This window comes from Dendrobates tinctorius, unplaced genomic scaffold (genome assembly GCF_039654945.1).
Source record: "Dendrobates tinctorius isolate UK_male_01 unplaced genomic scaffold, ASM3965494v1 ptg000011l, whole genome shotgun sequence".
Taxonomy (NCBI): Eukaryota; Metazoa; Chordata; class Amphibia; order Anura; family Dendrobatidae; genus Dendrobates; species Dendrobates tinctorius.
Genome location: NW_027361679.1, coordinates 38,460,887 through 38,477,118, shown reverse-complemented (window position 1 = coordinate 38,477,118; position 16,232 = coordinate 38,460,887). Strand labels below are relative to the sequence as shown.

At 49.3% G+C, this 16,232-nt stretch overlaps 1 protein-coding gene across 3 annotated transcripts in view; it reads left to right on the top strand.

The window, feature by feature from the left end:
- Window positions 1-16,232, top strand: part of YTHDC1 (YTH N6-methyladenosine RNA binding protein C1) — an 88,557-nt gene that overhangs the window by 55,051 nt on the left and 17,274 nt on the right. For all 3 annotated transcript variants that reach the window (XM_073541350.1, XM_073541367.1, XM_073541358.1), the window contains 4 exons: window positions 5,395-5,503; window positions 6,462-6,579; window positions 15,266-15,350; window positions 15,894-16,060. In XM_073541350.1, the coding sequence (XP_073397451.1) occupies window positions 5,395-5,503; window positions 6,462-6,579; window positions 15,266-15,350; window positions 15,894-16,060 (479 nt within the window). The remainder of the gene's footprint in view (window positions 1-5,394; window positions 5,504-6,461; window positions 6,580-15,265; window positions 15,351-15,893; window positions 16,061-16,232) is intronic.

Here is a 16,232-nt window from a genome sequence, read left to right as displayed (position 1 = left end):
CTTTAGCAGCAGCATAGGCTGTAGCCTCAGCAACACAGGCTTTAGCCATAGCCACAGACTCCTGCATCTGTCACCCGCTGCTCCCCCTCCCCCCGCCGGCTTTCTGGGACAATTGACTCGTGTATAAGCCGAGTGGGCGTTTATACACGTATATACGGTGTTTTAATATCAAGATTATTTTAATATCAAGATTATGCAACCATTTCTGTCATGGATTTTCCAAGTATGTACACCAGCCTCATCAGGTGTAAGATCTATCCAGTAATGTGTGTAATAACAGGATTTTTGGGTTGCTTACCGTAAAATCTGTTTCTCGGAGCCTTCATTGGGGGAACACAGAAACCATGGGTGTATGCTGCTGCCACTAGGAGGCTGACACTATGCACAAAAAAGTTAGCTCCTCCTCCGCAGTATATACACCCCACCGACCGGCACTAATTTCCTCAGTTAATGAGAAAACAGTAGGAGAAGTAGCAAACAGAATGACAACAGAACAGACAACTCAACTGTAATCAAAAAATAACATAACAGGAGTTGCAGAATCTGGGAGGGTGCTGTGTCCCCCAATGAAGGCTCCAAGAAACAGATTTTACGGTAAGCAACCCAAAAATCCTGTTTTCTCTATCGCCTCATTGGGGGACACAGAAACCATGGGACGTCCCAAAGCAGTCCCTGGGGAGGGAAAGCAAACGTCCATTAGGTCTGAGGACTCGCCACCACCGGCCTGCAGGATTCTTCTGCCTAGGCTGGCGTCTGCCGAAGCGTAGGTGTGGACCTTGTAAAATCTGGCAAACGTGTGGATCGAAGACCAGGTTGCCGCTTTGCAGAGCTGCTGTGCAGAAGCTCTGTGGTGCATCGCCCAGGAGGCGCCCACTGCCCGGGTAGAGTGAGCTCTAATCCCAGGAGGGGGCACTCGATGCCTGACCCTGTAGGCCTCCAAGATTGCCGATCTGATCCAGCGAGCAATGGTAGCCTTGGATTCCGGCTGACCTTTCCGCGCACCATCTTGGATGATGAAAAGAGAATCTGTCTTCCGCAAGGGAGACGTCATAGCCAGGTAAACCTTCATCGCCCTGACAAGGTCTAGCTTGTTCAAGGAACGCTCCAGAGGGTGGATTGGACCCGGACAAAAGGACGGGAGAACAATGTCTTCATTTAGGTGAAAAGTGGACACCTCCTTAGGAAGGAAGGCGGGGGCCGCAGGACCACCTTCTCCTGATGGAGCACCAAGAAAGGGGGACGACAAGAAAGGACTGCCAGTTCTGACATGCGCCGGATGGAGGTGATGGCCACCAGAAAGGCTACTTTCCAGGAAAGGAGCGATAGGGAGACTTCCCTGAGAGGTTCAAAGGGAGACCGTTGAAGAGCCTCCAGAACCAGATTGAGATCCCATGGATCCACGGGAGCGCGGTACAGAGGTGCCGTATGAGCCACTCCCTGAAGAAAGGTTTTGACCTGCGGACGGGAGGCCTTCTTCTGAAAAAGGATGGAAAGCGCCGAGACTTGACCCTTCAAAGAGCTGAGGGCAAGGCCGGCATCTAGGCCTGCCTGGAGGAACGCCAGGATAGAAGGAAGAGAAAAGGACATGGGCGGAACGTCATTTGCCTCGCACCAAGTGAAATAGGCCTTCCACGTACGATAATAAATTCTGGAAGACGATGGCTTTCTAGCCCGGATCATGGTGTGAATAACCCGATCTGAAAAACCTAACCGCTTCAGAACCGCGGTCTCAACAGCCACGCCGTTAAATTGAGCAGCAGAGATTTGGGTGGCAGATTGGACCTTCAGACAGCAGATCAGCTCTGTCTGGAAGCTTCCAGGGGGCGTCCGAGAGAAGGTTGACGATGTCCGCAAACCAAGCCCTTCTGGGCCTATCCGGAGCGATGAGGATGACTGGTACCCCTTCTGCCTTGACTTTCTTCAACAGCTTGGGAAGAAGAGGAAGGAGAGGGAACAGATGGGGGAGCTTGAACTGCAACCAGGGAATGGTCAGAGCATCGGCACCCACTGCGAGAGGATCTCGGGCCCTGGATACGAACTGTGGGACCTTCCTGTTCAGGCGAGACGCCAGCAGGTCCACGTCCGGAGTCCCCCCAACGACGGCAAAGCTGATGAAAGACGTCCGGATGTAAGGACCACTCTCACGCCGCGAGACCCTCACGGCTGAGAAAATCTGCGGCCCAGTTGTCCACGCCTGGAATGTGCACTGCGGATATCGCTGGGACCGATGCCTCTGCCCAGTGGAGAATCCTGGACACTTCCGCTAGAGCTGAGGAGCTCCGTGTGCCCCCTTTGTGGTTGACATATGCTACTGCTGTGGCATTGTCTGTCTGAATCCGGACCGGCAGACCCCTGAGAAGCCTTTCCCAGTGAATGAGAGACAAATAAATCGCCTGAATCTCGAGGACGTTGATCGGCAGAGTTGTCTCTTGAGTCGACCACCGACCCTGAACCGTCTGATTGCGAAACACAGCTCCCCAGCCGAGAAGGCTGGCGTCCGTTGTCACAATCTGCTAGTGAATCGGAAGAAATGACTGGCCTAGGGAAATGAGGTGACGTCAGCCACCAATTGAGGGACCGTTTGACCCGAGACGAGAGGCGAATTGGACGATCCAGGGAGAGGACGGACCTGTTCCACTGAGACAAAATGGCCTGCTGAAGCGGTCTCGTGTGAAATTGAGCAAAGGGGATCGCTTCGGTCGTTGCCACCATCTTTCCCAAGACTTTCATGGCTGAACGGAAAGATGGAAACTTCGGGCTCTGCAGTGATCGAACATCTCGCCGCAGAGAGATCAACTTGTTTTCCGGGAGAAAGACTCTTGCTCGACGGGTGTCGAACAACAAGCCTAGAAACACAAGATGTTGCGTCGGAACGAGGCAAGACTTCCTCTTGTTTACGAGCCACCCGAAACTGGACAGGGTGTCGAGAACGATGGTAAGGCTTTGGAGAGTCTGGTGAAAAGACGGAGCTTTGATTAGAATGTTGTCGAGGTACGGGAAGAGTACGAAACCTCTGATCCTTAACAGGGCCATCAACGCCGCCATGAGCTTTGTAAACACTCTGGGCGCGGTTGCGAGACCGAACGGCGACAAACTGGTAGTGGTCCTGATGAATCGCAAAGCGCAGGAGTTTCTGATGCCCGTGAAAGATGGAGACGTGCAGATAGGCATCTTGAATGTCTATTGAGCACATGAATTCCTGCACCTCCATGGAAGCGATTACTGAACGAAGAGACTCCATCCTGAAATGCCGCAGGCGGACTCTCTTGTTCAGCAGTTTGAGGTCCAGAATGGGCCGAACAGCGCCTCCTTTCTTCCGCACTACAAACAGGTTTGAGTAAAACCCTGTGAATCGTTCTGTTTCTGGAATGGGCACAATCACACTGGATCTGAGAAGAGTGTCGATGGATGCAAAGAAGCCCGGAACTAAGGAGGGGTCTTTTGGAGGACAGGACTCGAAAAAGCCATCCCGGGGCCGAGAAATGAACTTTATCTTGTATCCGGAGGATAAAACTTCCCTGACCCAAGCGTCTTCCACCGAGGCAAGCCAGACATCTTTGAAGAAAAGGAGTCGGCCGCCCAGTTGAAAAGGCGCCTCGGGACCTTGTAGATAGTCATAAAGAGGTGGACCTTCCAGTTCTGGACCTGGAGGATCTGTCTTGGGACGAGTGAGATTGCCAGGATGGAGTGGGCCTAAAGGAGACCTTTTTCCTATCCTGGCGTGCTTGCAGCCTTTGTTGGTTGGAAAAGGTTTCTGCCGTTGCAAAACGCCGGAAAGACCGAAAGGGCCGAAATTGACACTTTTGAGGTCTACAGGGCTTGGACTGAGGGAGAAGAGAACTTGTGCCTCCAGTGGCAACCTTAATAATCTGATCCAGCTGGGATCCAAAGAGACGCGTTCCCTGAAAAGGCAGATTGGTGAGGGACTTTTTTGAAGACAAATCCGCCTGCCAAGCCTTGAGCCAAATTGTATGCTGGATTGCAACAATGTTGCTGGACGCCTGAGCTGCGCAAGACGCGGTATCCAAGGAGGCAGAGACCAGATAATCCCCTGCTTGGGAAATATGGTTGGCCAGTTCGGCCAATCGCTCTGGTTGGGCTCTATCTAGAATGCCCTGGCGGAGATCCTCCGCCCAAGTAGCTATGGCCTTTGCTACCCAAGTTGAAGCGAAGGCTGGGCTTAGCACCGTCGCAGCCGCTTCGAATGCTGACTTTGCTAAGGATTCTATGATCCTATCGTTAGAATCCTTTAGAGACGCCACACCTGAAATCGCGAGGACAGTGTTGTTAGTCTGGACACGGGAGCATCTACAGAGGGGGAAGCCGACCAGTTGTCAGTGAGCTCTTTAGGAAATGGATACAGCACGCCGAGGCGCTTCCCTAGCGCTCTTTCAGAGGAAGAAGGGCGGAGCTAGCAGCCGAGGCTGAAGGAAGCACCGCCCGCTGGCCAATAACAGGCTAGGATCCAAGAGAGTGCGGTGGGCGGACCTAGAATGGGCGGGAGAAAAGCCCGCTAAGGGGCGGGGGCATGGCCACGACGCAAAAGAAGGCCCGAAATGAAGATGGGGCCTAAATTAATAGCGGCGGCCGCCTGTCAGCTTGGGGCGGTGCGGAGGTCCCGCAGCGCTGCCGCGGCAACCGTTCTGAAGATCGCCGCTGATGTCTGCCGGCGGGAGAAGGACGCCTAGGAATGAAGGGGGGGGGGCGCAGGGCAAGGCCCATACTGACGCCAGGGCCAGGAGTAACTGAGGTGGCCGCTTTGAAGAATATTGGAGCTGCTGAGATGCCCATCTAGGAATGAGGAGGATGCAACTCGGATCCCATACTTCCGTTTTGCATTCAATAAAGGTATCTCATTATCCCACGCTGTCTGATCCGTCTTTTGTTGTGTCCGTGCCTCATCCAAACCGACAGGCTCTGGGCGAGTGGGTGGGACTGGGGGCGAGGACCATCTGGATCGCTGGCACGCCCCCGTGCTGAGCTCTTGGTCCTCCTGTGGAGAGCTATGAGGATACGGGGTGGCAGTACACGCCGTACTCGGTCTCTTTGTGGGAGTACAGTTGTGACTATTCACACTATATCCCTCCGGAAACCTGAAAGGGAATGACGCACATCAAGGTAGATAAGGGTCTAATGAAAGACCCGTGTCCACCTCCTACTGACACTAAGCTAAACTGAGGAAATTAGTGCCGGTCGGGGGGGGGGTGTATACTGCGGAAGAGGAGCTAACCTTTTTTTGTGCATAGTGTCAGCCTCCTAGTGGCAGCAGCATACACCCATGGTTTGTGTCCCCCAATGAGGATATAGAGAGAGAGATCTATTTTTGCTTGGTGTGTCATTTTAATGCATTTAAAAGCATCACAAATCAGCATTATGTTTTTAATTTTAATGCAGGGTGTTTGGTCAACATTACCAGTCAACGAAAAAAAGCTGAATGCGGCTTTCAAGGCTGCTAGAAGTGTTATATTGGTGTTTTCTGTCAGAGAAAGTGGAAAATTTCAAGGTAAGACTTCAGGGTGACTTTAGAAAGTAGTCTGAGCCCTTCCATTATAATCCACATTCTTTTTGAAATGAGTCCTGGGTTTGGCTCAAACTGCCATGAATTGGATAAAAACTCCTGGCCTTAGCACTGTATTTTAGCCAAAGTCCTTCCCAACAAGGCTCACCAGGACTTTTCAGCAGAAATTGATTTGAATTGAATTTATCCATGTGAGGGCTGGCATAGCTTGATAATTTCTCCAATGTTTTGTTTGCTTCCTTACCACTCCCTGTCGTACAAATGTTGCTGGAACACTCATTCATGGGGAGGCGGGCCACCATTACTCAGTCGTCTTTTAAGTCAATGGGACTGATTAAGAAGTCTCGGCTGTTTCAGTAAAAAGATTGCTCAACTGTTTCACTAAGAGGCATGAAATGGATATTTTGTAATTTCATTTCTATTTAGAGCAGGTTTTAAGATTTCTATACAATAAATGGTTTCTTTGCTATTTAGCTGTGGCACTAAGCTATGTAAGGATTCAGCACTTTGCTGCTAGACCAAAAATATATTTGCAGCTCTGATTTAGAGCTAGGGTTCAAGGGGTATTCTGAGCTGAAGTGTGTGTGTGTGTGTATATATATATATATATATATATATATATATATATATATATATATATATATATATATATGGATAGTCTGTAATCTAATAAGTGGAGGTTCCACTTCTGAAACTTCCACTATTGTAGTCAAAGGGGGTCCTCTGCTCCCCTTCTTGGCACGCCAGAAAAAAAGATTCAAGATGACCATTCAATAAGCGTGGCAATCCCCATAGTCTGTGAGAGATACTGAACTCAGAAGAGTCAAGCTGTATTAAGTTTTAATGGACAAACTGTAAAGTGTCCAGGAGGTGTCTGCTGAAACAGTTTGAATATGTCTTCATTTATTATTTCATAACTTCAATTTTTCTTGACTTTTCCCAGGGTTTGCCCGGTTGTCTTCTGAATCTCACCATGGTGGATCACCAATACACTGGGTTCTTCCTGCTGGGATGAATGCAAAAATGCTTGGGGGCGTTTTCAAGATAGACTGGATTTGCAGGTATGCTCAGATACTGTATTTTCTGTATGATGTGTAAATGATGCACATAAAAAAATATTCAGAATTTGCAATTTCTGAAACCGATTAAAGTAAACATTAGACCTTTTATATAGTGAATGTATGATCCATATAACTAGTTCCCACCTAACCTTGCACTATCTGATCTTAACCCAGGCAGTTTGGCAAGTCTGTGTGGTTGAAAATTAAAAACTTTCACATTGGAATTTTAAAATTATTTTTACTGTCGCCTCATTGGGGGACACAGAACCATGGGTGTTATGCTGCTGTCCACTAGGAGGCGACACTATGCATAATCTGAAAAAGATTAACTATGGCTCCTCTGCAGTATACACCCCTGGACGTCGTCAGCCTTCACCAGTTTTTGCTTAGTGTAGCAAGGAGGCACACCTAAAAAATGTTTTTTTTCCTTTTTCATCCGGATTACAGATGAAGAAAAGAGGGTCTCCTGTGAGACTCCCGGCATGGCTCCTTCCTCGGTCCCCTATCATGGGGTGCCCGATTGAAGCGGAGATGGCTGTTCCCCATGTCACTCCTTCCCCAGTCCTGCGGGTGCTGGTTTGAAGTCGAGACCCCCCTCCTTCCCCAATTCCTTTTGGTCTTGGGTTGAGGTCGAGGCGAGGATGAAGCCCCCTGATGGTGACAGCAGCACCCTCCCTAATCCCCCTCTGGGGGGTATTAGGTTGAGACGCCTCACGTAGGGTTTGTACCACGGCACGCTGCAGCTCAGAGTAACCAGGGACCCCAGCCCAGTTGCAGGCTCCTGTCGGGGCCAGGGGGGAGTGCAGGCAGGCATGGCACAATGGAGACAGGGGATCCCTGCGCCCCTGTCTCTGCGGCAGCACCAGATCTATAGTGCCTCAGAGGGGCTTCTCACAGCCCCCCTCCCGATTATAGCCCCACCGCTATCCTGCCTTTTCAATCCGTGGGGGGGGGGGGGGGGTCCGGTTCAGTTTCGACCCCCCTCCCGGACTTCCGCGCCGGCCTGGAGCCCTTTCTGGGCATCGGCATCTAATTTAGGCCGCAGCTTCGGCCTAGCTGAAGTTGCCGCCTCTTCTCCGCCACCCCCCCCCGGATGACAAATATGACACTCTACAGTGTCATAGAAGGGGCGGATCGAGACAGAAAGGGCGCGTTTTTACACAGCTCTGCGCGCCCTTTTCAGCTATCCGCCCCTTCTCCTTCCTCGTTTTTTTTTTTTTTCCCGGCGGCCATTTCTGCTGCAGGCACTGCATTCAGCAGCATCACACCAGCCAGTCTCCGGGGGGGCACAGGACTGTGGATCTTTGGCGCTGGACCTAGGAGCACACTGGTGGGGTAAAATCACAGCTGGGTTTTTCACTCGGCTGTGATTCCATATTCCCTGTAAGGCTCTCCTATAGGTTTCCTCTGTATAGCCACCCCTGTAGGGCCCTCTGCATAGCCAGCCCTTCTGCACTCTGTGCACTATGCCGGGCTCAAGGAAGAGAACCAGGCAGGACTGTTTTTATGCATTCTGCACAGCCTGCAAAACCACTCTCCCCAGTGGCAGTACATACCCACACTGTCGGGATTGTATCCAAAATACTCTGTCAGAACCCCAAGAGGCTCCTACCAATGTTTCAGCGTCTGCTACCACGCCGGAATGGGCATCCCAGATGTCGCAGTGTATGACGCAGTCCATAGATAACCTAACCTCCACATTGCTCCAGGCTCTGCAGGGTCATGTCTTGGCTATGAGCGTTACCCAGCAAAGGGACAGCTACACTCAGGAACATGCCGTTTATGGCACTCCCAGACGTAAGCGGACCCACAGGTCGCGTTCATTTGCGTCATCCCATAGCACACGGTCATCCCCCGTCTAGGGAGAGACACCCTGTAGTTCCAGGTCACCTAGACCGTCCCCTAACAGACAGGCAACGCAGCGATCCCCGACCACAGAAGACCTCCGCCCCAGTTCGCCCACCAGGGAACACCTTAGCGATACGCAGGATTCGGAAGGCATCTGTGACTCCGACTCAGACAATGAAACGGAGAGGTCTCCAGTCCCTGGTCCTCCTAGCAATACAGCGCTAGTTGAGGACGTAATCTCTTCCATCCATCGGGTGCTGGACATTTCTGATCAGTCAAAAGCAATAATAAAGGATTTTGGGGATATGTCAAAAGTAAAAGAAAAGTCAAAGATGCTATAGGATTTTTACAGGATGAAAATGATGAAATGGTAAGACAGGATGTTGAGAAGGCTGAACTTTTAAATTCCTATTTTGCATCTGTTTTCTCTCAGAAAGGAAATGTAACATCAACTGTTATTCACTGTCCTATTAAGGAAATAGAAGAATCCAGGATATCTATAAACAGAAAGACAGTGAGGAAACACTTAGCTAACCTAAATGAATTCAAGTCTCCAGGTCCAGATGAATTACACCCCAGAGTACTGAAGGAGATAGCAGAAGAAATTTTTGAACCCCTCTCCATAATCTTTGAAAATTCTTGGAGAACAGGAGAAGTGCCAGAAGACTGGAGAAGAGCAAATGTTGTTCCTATCTTCAAAAAGGGGAAGAAGGTGGACCCAGGCAACTATAGGCCGGTGAGTCTGACTTCTATACCAGGAAAGATCTTTGAACAAATTATTAAACAACATGTAGGTCAATACCTGGATAAGAATGAAGTGATTAAACAGTCAGCATGGGTTTGTAGCTAATAAGTCATGTCAGACTAACTTAATTTCCTTCTATGACGGTATCACTGATTGGGTGGATCAAGGAAATGCTGTAGATATAGTATATCTTGACTTCAGCAAAGCATTTGACAAAGTCTCTCATACAATCCTTATTGAAAAAATGACTAAGTATGGAATGGACAAAGCAACTGTTAGGTGGATTCATAACTGGCTTAGTGATCGGACCCAAAGAGTGGTCGTAAATGGCTGCACATCCAATTGGAAGAATGTCTCAAGTGGGGTACCACAGGGCTCTGTCCTGGGTCCTGTATTGTTCAACATCTTTATCAACGATTTAGATGAAGGAATTGAGGGTAAACTGATTAAATTTGCTGATGACACAAAGCTAGGAGGGATAGCTAATACTAGAGAAGAGAGAGAGAGGATTCAAAAAGATTTAAATAAACTGGAGAAGTGGGCAGCAACTAACAGAATGGTTTTTAACAGGGAGAAATGCAAAGTACTACATCTGGGCAATAAAAATGAAAAAAGCATATATAGAATGGGAGGAATAGGGCTAAGTGACAGCACATGTGAAAAAGACTTGGGTATACTAATAGATCACAGACTGAATATGAGTCAACAGTGTGATGCAGCAGCAAAAAAGGCAAATGCAATTCTAGGATGTATTATCAGAAGCATACAGTCTAGATCACGTGAAGTCATTATTTCCCTCTACTCCTCTTTGGTCAGACCTCATCTGGAATATTGTGTCCAGTTTTGGGCACCACATTTTAAAAAAAGACATCAACAAACTGGAGCAAGTTCAGAAAAGAGCGACCAGAATGGTGACCGGTCTGCAAACCCTGTCTTATGAGGAAAGGTTGCAGGCTTTGGCAATGTTTAGTTTGCAAAAGAGAAGACTGAGAGGAGACTTAATAGCTGTCTACAAATATCTCAAGGGCTGTCACATTGTAGAAGGATCAACTTTATTCTCATTTGCACAAGGAAAGACTAGAAGCAAAGCAATGGGATGAAACTGAATGGGAGGAGACACAGATTAGATATTAGAAAAAACTTTTTGACAGTTAGAGTGATCAATGAGTGGAACAGGCTGCCACGAGAAGTGGTGAGTTCTCCTTCAATGGAAGTCTTCAGAGGCTGGACAGACATCTGACTGGGATGATTTAGCGAATCCTGCTTTGAGCAGGGGGTTGGACCAGATGGCCCAGGAGGTCCCTTCCAACTCCACGATTCTATGATTCTATGATCCACCCCCGGAAGCCTCAGAACACAAGATTTGCTTTGAAAGTGTTCTGAAACCACCTAAGGTCTTCTCTAATCACCCGGAATTTCAGGCGATCCTTACTAAGCAGTTTTCGCAGCCTGAGAAGAAATTCGCCAACCGCAAATATATGGAGGCAAGGTACCCCTTCCCACAGAAGGACACCAAGGAGTGGACAGATCCACCTGAAGTGGACCCCCCAGTCTCTAGACTAGAAGCACAGACCCTCCTTTCACTGCCAGATAGCTCAACCCTCAGGGACACAGCAGACCGGCAGGTAGAACACATGGCTCGTTCAATTTTCGAAGCGGCAGGGGCCTCTCTGGCTCCCGCGTTCGCTTCAATGTGGGCGGCAAAAGCCATTCTGGCTTGGGCCAGAAAATTGCAGACTGGCCTCCAAGCTTCAAATCCTGAGCTGTCGGACCAAGCGGTCCAAATAGCAGTGGTAGCAGATTACATGCTTCATGCAGCTCTGGATTCCGCAAGAGGTGTAGCGGGGATAGCATCAAACGCCATCATAATCCGGCGTATCCTCTGGCTGCGGGAATGGGAAGCGGACGCGGCCTCAAAGAAGTCCCTCACGCATCTCCCTACCTCAGTGCGTGGCTTTTCGGTGAAAAGTTGGACACAATGATTTCCAACGCCACTGGGGGTAAGAGTACTTCTCTCCCTCAACTAAAGCCTAAACGCACGTTCAGAAGGCGTAACCAAACACGATTCTGATCCTTTCGGAATGCTTCAGGCTGGTCCGTCTTGCGTCCAGCACAAAATCGTAACCGCTCTCCACGTGGGGATGACCCACGGGCGGAGCAGAGGCCAGACAGGACCTGGCAGTCAAAAGCAGGCCAGGCAAAGCCCAAAGGAGGAAGACCTCAAACTTTCTCCTCATCATGAGTCACGAACTCCGGAAGACACCCCACCCGTAGGCGGACGACTTCTACTCTTTCAGCAAGTCTGGCTGCCTACTACAGAAGACAGATGGGTCAAGGAAATTGTGTCTTCCGGATACAAGATAAGAGTTCACTTCCAGCCCACCGAACCGCTTCTTCCTCTCTGTCCCCCCAAAACCGCCAGACAAGTCTTGTGCCTTCCACCATGCGGTTTCCTCCCTCCTTCAAGCAGGAGTCATAGTACCGGTTCCTGCGGCCGAGCGCTTTCGAGGGTTCTACTCCAATCTGTTCGTAGTCCCCAAGAAAGGAGGCAGCGTCCGGCCCATACTGGACCTAAAAAAACTCAAGTATGTGCGGGTTCGTCCTTTTCGCATGGAGTCCCTTCGGTCCATCATTGCGTCCATGGAGCAGGGAGAATATCTCTCCTCCGTAGACATACAAGACGCATACCTGCATATACCGATTGCTCCCGCCCATCAGAGATATCTCAGGTTTGCAATCAACCACGACCACTACCAGTTCGTGGCTGTCCCGTTCCGACTCGCCACAGCTCCCAGAACGTTTACCAAGATCATGGCTGCCACCATGGACGGTCTGCACTCCAGAGGCATAGTAGTCGTTCCATACCTGGACGACCTTCTCATCAAGGCTTCCACCTTCAAGGACTGCGAGGTCAGCGTCTCAATTGTAATCAACACTGAGTCACCTGGGCTGGTTAGTCAACCTACAAAAGTCATCGACTGCCCCGAGTCAGTCTCTGACCTTCCTGGGTATGCTATTCAACACCTCCAGGGGTTTGGTGCTCCTTCCCAGGGACAAGGCACTGGCTTTCCGTCTAGGAGTTCGCATACTCCTCCGCAATTCCCCCCGATCTCTCCGGTTTGCCAAGAGTCCTCTGCAGGATGGCAGCGGCAATGGAGGCGGTACCATTTGCCCAGTTTCACCTCAGGCCTCTTCAACTAGCCATCCTCAAGTCCTGGGAGAGGAATCCTTTCTCCCTCGACAGGGAGTTCCGGCTAACATCGGCAACCAGGAGGTCCCTGCACTGGTGGCTCAAGCCAACCTCACTGGCAACGGGAAAATCCTTTCTCTCAGGTCAATGGAAGGTTCTGACCACCGACGCGAGCCTGACAGGTTGGGGGGCGGTGCACCTACATCACAGAGCAAGTGGTCACCAGTGGAAGCGAACATGCCCATCAACATCCTGGAAATTCGGGCCGTCTTCCTGGCATTGAGAGCCTTTCGTCACTTAATGGCAGCCTCTCATATCAGAGTACAGTCGGACAATGCCACGGCGGTGGCATATGTGAACCACCAAGGCGGCACCCGCAGTACCCAGGCGATGAGAGAAGTGGCACATATCCCCCACTGGGCGGAAGACACGAGGTCGGTACTCTCTGCGGTCCACATTCCGGGTGTGGACAACTGGGAAGCCGACTACCTCAGCAGACAAGGAATGGACTCGGGGGAGTGGTCTCCATCCCCAAATTTTCCGCCAGATCTGCCATCGTTGGGGGACCCCGGACGTGGACCTAATGGCATCCCATCTAAATGCCAAGGTCTCCAATTTCATGGCCAGGACACGCGACCCGTGGTCGCTCGGAGCAGATGCACTGGTTCAGGACTGGACTCAGTTCCAGCTTCTGTACATTTTTCCACCTCTCCCCCTGATATCCAGAGTCGTGAGGGAGTTCCAACCATCCTAATCGCGCCAGACTGGCCCAGACGTACATGGTACGCCGACATCGTACAACTTACAGCAGACGTCCCCTGGCGTCTCCCTGACCGTCCCGATCTTCTGTCACCAGGCCCGTTCTACCACCAGAACTCAGGGGCTCTCAATTTGACGGCGTGGCCCTTGAGACCTGGGTTCTAACCCAGGCAGGGCTCTCACCGGACGTCATTAGAACCATGATCAGGGCAACAAGCCAGCCTCCGCCAAGATTTAGTATATTACCGTACCTGGAAAGCTTTCTTTACCTGGTGCGAATATCGCGGCCAGATCCCGCTCCCTTATTCCCTCCCAAAAGTACTTGGCTTTCTCCAATCGGGTCTGGACGCTAGGCTATCCCTGGGCTCGCTTAAGAGCCAGGTGTCAGCGCTCTCGGTACTTTTTCAGAGACGTATTGCTAACAAGCCGCAAGTAAGGACTTTTCTCCAGGGGTTTCCCGATTGGTTTCTCCCTACAGACGTCCACTGGAAACGTGGGACCTCAACCTGGTCCTGACAGCATTGCAGGCACCACCTTTCGAACCTCTTAAGGAAGTCCCACTCCGCCTTCTATCACAGAAGGTGGTTTTTCTGGTGGCAATCACCTCGCTACGCAGGGTGTCTGAACTGTCAGCACTCTCCTGCAGACGGCCCTTCCTGGCTTTTCACCAGGACAGTGGTTCTCCGTACAGTCCCATCCTTCCTTCTGAAGGTTGTGTCCAACTTCCACCTCAATGAGGAAATTTCACTGTCATCCCTTTGCCTGGTTCATAGAGTAGAGAAGGCTCTGCATACGCTTGACCTCGTCAGGGCATTGCGTATATACGTGTCTAGGACTGCACCCTTCCGGAAGTCTGAATCCCTTTTCCTTCTTCCGGAAGGCGTTCGCAAGGGTCTGCCAGCTTCCAAAGCTACCCTTGCCAGGTGGATCAAGTCCACCATACAGGAGGCTTACCGCCTTAACAATTCTCTTCCGGCCGGTATCACGGCAGACTCTACGCGGACGGTAGGGGCCTCCTGGGCTATTCGGCACCAGGCTTCGGCACAAGAAGTGTGTAAGGCGGCCATTTTGACTAGCCTACACACGTTTACAAAACACTACAGTCCATACCCAGTCCTCAGCAGTCTGGGCAGACGTGTTCTGCAGGCGGCAGTGCCCCAAGTTTAGGGACCGGTCGGCACAATATTCGTCCATTGCTTCCCACCCAGGGACTGCTTTGGGACGTCCCATGGTTCTGTGTCCCACAATGAGGCGACAGAGTAAAGGAGATTTTTGTGTACTCACCGTAAAATCTCTTTTTCTTAGCCTCTAATTAGGGGACACAGCTCCCACCCTGTTGCCCTTATGGGCCGTTGTTACGGTTGAGTTCTCATATTGTTCTTTGAGCTCGTACATAGTGGCCTTCTTACAGGCATGGTTATGTTTATGTTCCTCCTAATGCTTTTGCACAAAACTGGTGAAGGCTGACTCTCTCCAGGGGTGTATACTGCAGAGGAGGAGCCATAGTTAATCTTTTGCAGATTATGCATAGTGTCGCCTCCTAGTGGACAGCAGCATAACACCCATGGTTCTGTGTCCCCCAATTAGAGGCTGAGAGATGTTACGGTGAGTACACAAATTCATGTGGTTAAGTAGTTAAATGGGATTTAAAAAAATAAAATAAGAAACTAGTTAAAATGGGTGTTCATTTTATTTAGGCCTCACTCAGACGTGTTTTTCACATGTGTTATGTCGGTACTATTAATGGATAAAATATGGACCATTATAGTTTGACGCTGTTCACATGTCCATTTTTTTTTTCAGCAGTGTGGACTTGTCTGTGTTTTATTTTTTTTTTTTTATTTTTTAAATTCGAGTCACAGATCAAAATCGCCTATGCATGTCGTAATAGTCTGTGAAATTCAATGACCCCACACGTGCTGCCCAATTCTAACATTGCAATGGGTAGGAGAAGCTTTGCAATTTATTTATTTTTAAATTTTTCCGTTGGAGAAAATCATTGAAATGCTGATGGTAAAAACAGTGATAAAAATCCAATCTAGAACTCTGATGTGAAAAAGAAAAAAAAAAACATGTCTGAAGTCTAATTTAAATACCATACACTCATTATTTTATTTTTGCTTCTCCACTTTTTCACTGATTAGGAGAGAATTGCCATTTACAAAGTCTGCCCATTTGGCCAACCCATGGAATGAACACAAGCCTGTGAAAATTGGTCGAGATGGTCAGGTTAGTTAACCTCTTTAGAATAATTCCATTTTTGACTGAACCTGTGTCTTTCTGATAGAAAATATGGACAGTGTACCCCAAATAACCCCCCCTCTTTCCCTTGACCATTTGTATGAGAGATATATATATATATATATATATCATTTTTTTTTTTTTTCTCACAATGCATGAACAAGAAAGGTTTAACATTTTTTGCTATATATACTTAGATTTTAAGCCTTTCTTGCGCACGCTCCTCTTTAGGGGTGGTCCATGCATTGTGACACACAGGTGTACCAGTCATTGACTGCTTCCTTATTGTACTGACACCAGGTATTGGGAGATAAATGGTAGGTTTAATGGGTGCTCCTTTGTGATGCTTGTCTTATTTTTTTTCCTAAAAAATCCTTTATTTCAAAAGACTGAGTGTGGAAAATCTGAAGAGTTTATTATCACATAATGAATTAAATTCTCATTTGTTGAAAGTAAAGCCTTCCAGACCCCCCCCCCCCCCCGACTTTGTGTACTTTATTTAATATCTTAATAACTGTTGGCTATTTCCAGGAAATTGAACCAGATTGTGGAACCCAACTTTGCCTTTTGTTCCCAACGGATGAAAGCATTGACTTGTATCAAGTCATTCACAAAATGAGGCACAAGAAAAGAATGCATTCTCAGCCCAGATCGCGAGGTCGTCCCTCACGCCGCGAAGCAACACGAGAAGTGGGAAGGTTAGAAACATTCTTTGGACTGATAGTAGGCACTTGTGCTGGAGTAACATGACGGACAACACAGCACACATGTCGGTGCCAGTGATGAAGAGCAGAAAATCCTCACATCAAGCTGCATGGAAGAGTTTGTGGCTTCATTGAGGATTTCATTTTGGCCCCATTCCTCCTGCCC